The sequence below is a fragment of the Amphimedon queenslandica genome, unplaced genomic scaffold (genome assembly GCF_000090795.2).
Source record: "Amphimedon queenslandica unplaced genomic scaffold, v1.1 AMPQUscaffold_10060, whole genome shotgun sequence".
Classification (NCBI taxonomy): Eukaryota; Metazoa; Porifera; class Demospongiae; order Haplosclerida; family Niphatidae; genus Amphimedon; species Amphimedon queenslandica.
This window is the reverse complement of record NW_003549669.1, coordinates 1-1,892: the sequence shown is the minus strand read 5'-3', so window position 1 is coordinate 1,892 and position 1,892 is coordinate 1. Positions and strand designations below refer to the sequence as shown.

The 1,892-nt window shown below is 32.0% G+C and overlaps 1 protein-coding gene across 1 annotated transcript; it reads right to left on the bottom strand.

The window, feature by feature from the left end:
* Window positions 1–225: 225 nt before the first annotated feature.
* LOC100632644 (protein groucho-1-like) lies at window positions 226–1,887 on the bottom strand (the record flags this gene model as incomplete). The annotated part of the gene is made up of 6 exons (XM_003391258.3): window positions 226–382; window positions 451–559; window positions 695–875; window positions 1,122–1,384; window positions 1,642–1,719; window positions 1,810–1,887. Coding segments are annotated over 5 exons (708 nt in total), but the record flags the coding sequence as incomplete, so codon positions are not given.
* Between the last annotated feature and the right edge of the window lie 5 nt (window positions 1,888–1,892).

Sequence of the window (1,892 nt, the reverse complement as noted above, 5' to 3'; positions counted from 1 at the left end):
GATGAGGTGATGGTCCTGCTATTGAATGCATTGGAATATATTCTTCTTAGTGAGTTAGTGGTGAGTCCAATTAATAATAATTGGTAGTTGGTACTCTCTTGGTGATTATGATAAAAGGTACTTGAGCTAGTACTTACAAGAAATGTACTCACAAACTAACCCTCAGGTATAATAGTAATACAAGATATTACAATCAAAAGAATTCAAGTTTTATTATTATTATTATTAATGTTAATGCATTATAGCAAACATGACAAACAATATCTTAACTGGAATTATTAGAGATTTTATATTACATGAGAGTTTTGTAGTCAGTACTTGTAACAAAGAGACTAAACTCAAGTGTAGATTGCATTATTCATTACAAGTCAAATATCACCTACTGGACACAACAATAAATAAAATAATGACAATTACTTTTTATACTATAGTAAACTCATCAAACTATACCTCATAGTATAACTTCATACACTGTAGCCTTCTTGTCTCCAGATCCAGTAACAATAAAACAATCGTCAACTGATATGTCACAGCTTAAAACACTACTGCTTTCAGACATCTGTATGTATAGGATACAATCATTATTTCATTGTACATTAATGTATAATTATAAATAAACTACACACACACATGATAATAGTAACAAGTATAAATACCACTGTACAGTTAATGTTAATAATAATGGACTATGTACCTGGAATATACTAGCACCATAAGGTGTTCTCCATGCATTTAGTAGATTATCCTTTCCTGTAGTTATAAACCATTTACCACTGTGAGCAAACTTGAGTGACAGTACACAAGACTCGTGTAAATGTAACTGATACTTATCTGGACCACTCACACGAAGGACTTCAACACTACTCCTCTCCATACTAATAATACATAAACACACACACACATTAAACCATTGGTTTATCTAATACTGCTAATAATTAATAAGACTATTGGTATATAAAGTATACTAAAGCTTTCAGCATTTGATCCTCATACACTAATTTGTGGGTTTAGTTTTCATTGATGACAATATATGGAGCCTGTAACAAGTAGCTACTTTATGTTTGTTTCATGCAATGGAAATAATGTAAGCAATATAATAACTTAAAATACTTTTATCTTACCCTACTGCTAGCCAATCAGAAGTGGGACAGTATCCTAATGAGAATATCTGACTATTAAAGTCTTGCTGTTGTAGTTGTCTTCCTTCTCTTAGATCCCAACATCTTACAGTAGCATCAAGACTACCAGTCCATAGTTTATTACCATCAGGTGCAATATCAACACAACTAGCCCCATCAGTGTGACCTCTTAATAATCTTGTCATCTCACGATTACGAAGATCCCACATAGCAATATTACCATCACTGCAACAACTAAAGCATGACTATAAGGAAATAACAGGAAGAGAGAGAGAGAAAGAGGGAAGTGATTAAGATTTTATTAGCAAATTTTCTTCCTGTAATTGGCCTAAATTTTAAAGCATATGGCGTTTTGGCTACAGCTAAAATTTACACTTAATTTTCATCAAAATTTGCTTTAACATTTTAGGTAACATAAGCAAATCAGAAAATGTAATAAGAATTAGAAAATTCTCTCCTAACCATTTTTGATGAAATACATGTATCATGTATGGTAACTTACATTTCCATCAGCACTCACTGCAAGTGCATAACAAGCTGTAGCATTAGAACAAAGTGGTGACATCACTTTAGGAGCACCCTATCAATAATAAATTAAATATCAAAATCATACTCTTTAACATAATCTACATACACTTAATCTTATTATTAACTTGTTACAAATACTTACTGATCCTAAGTCCCACAAGTATAGAGTGTTAGTTTCTCCTCCGACTATAAGAGTTCTACCATCAGGAAGAAGCTTGCAAGATC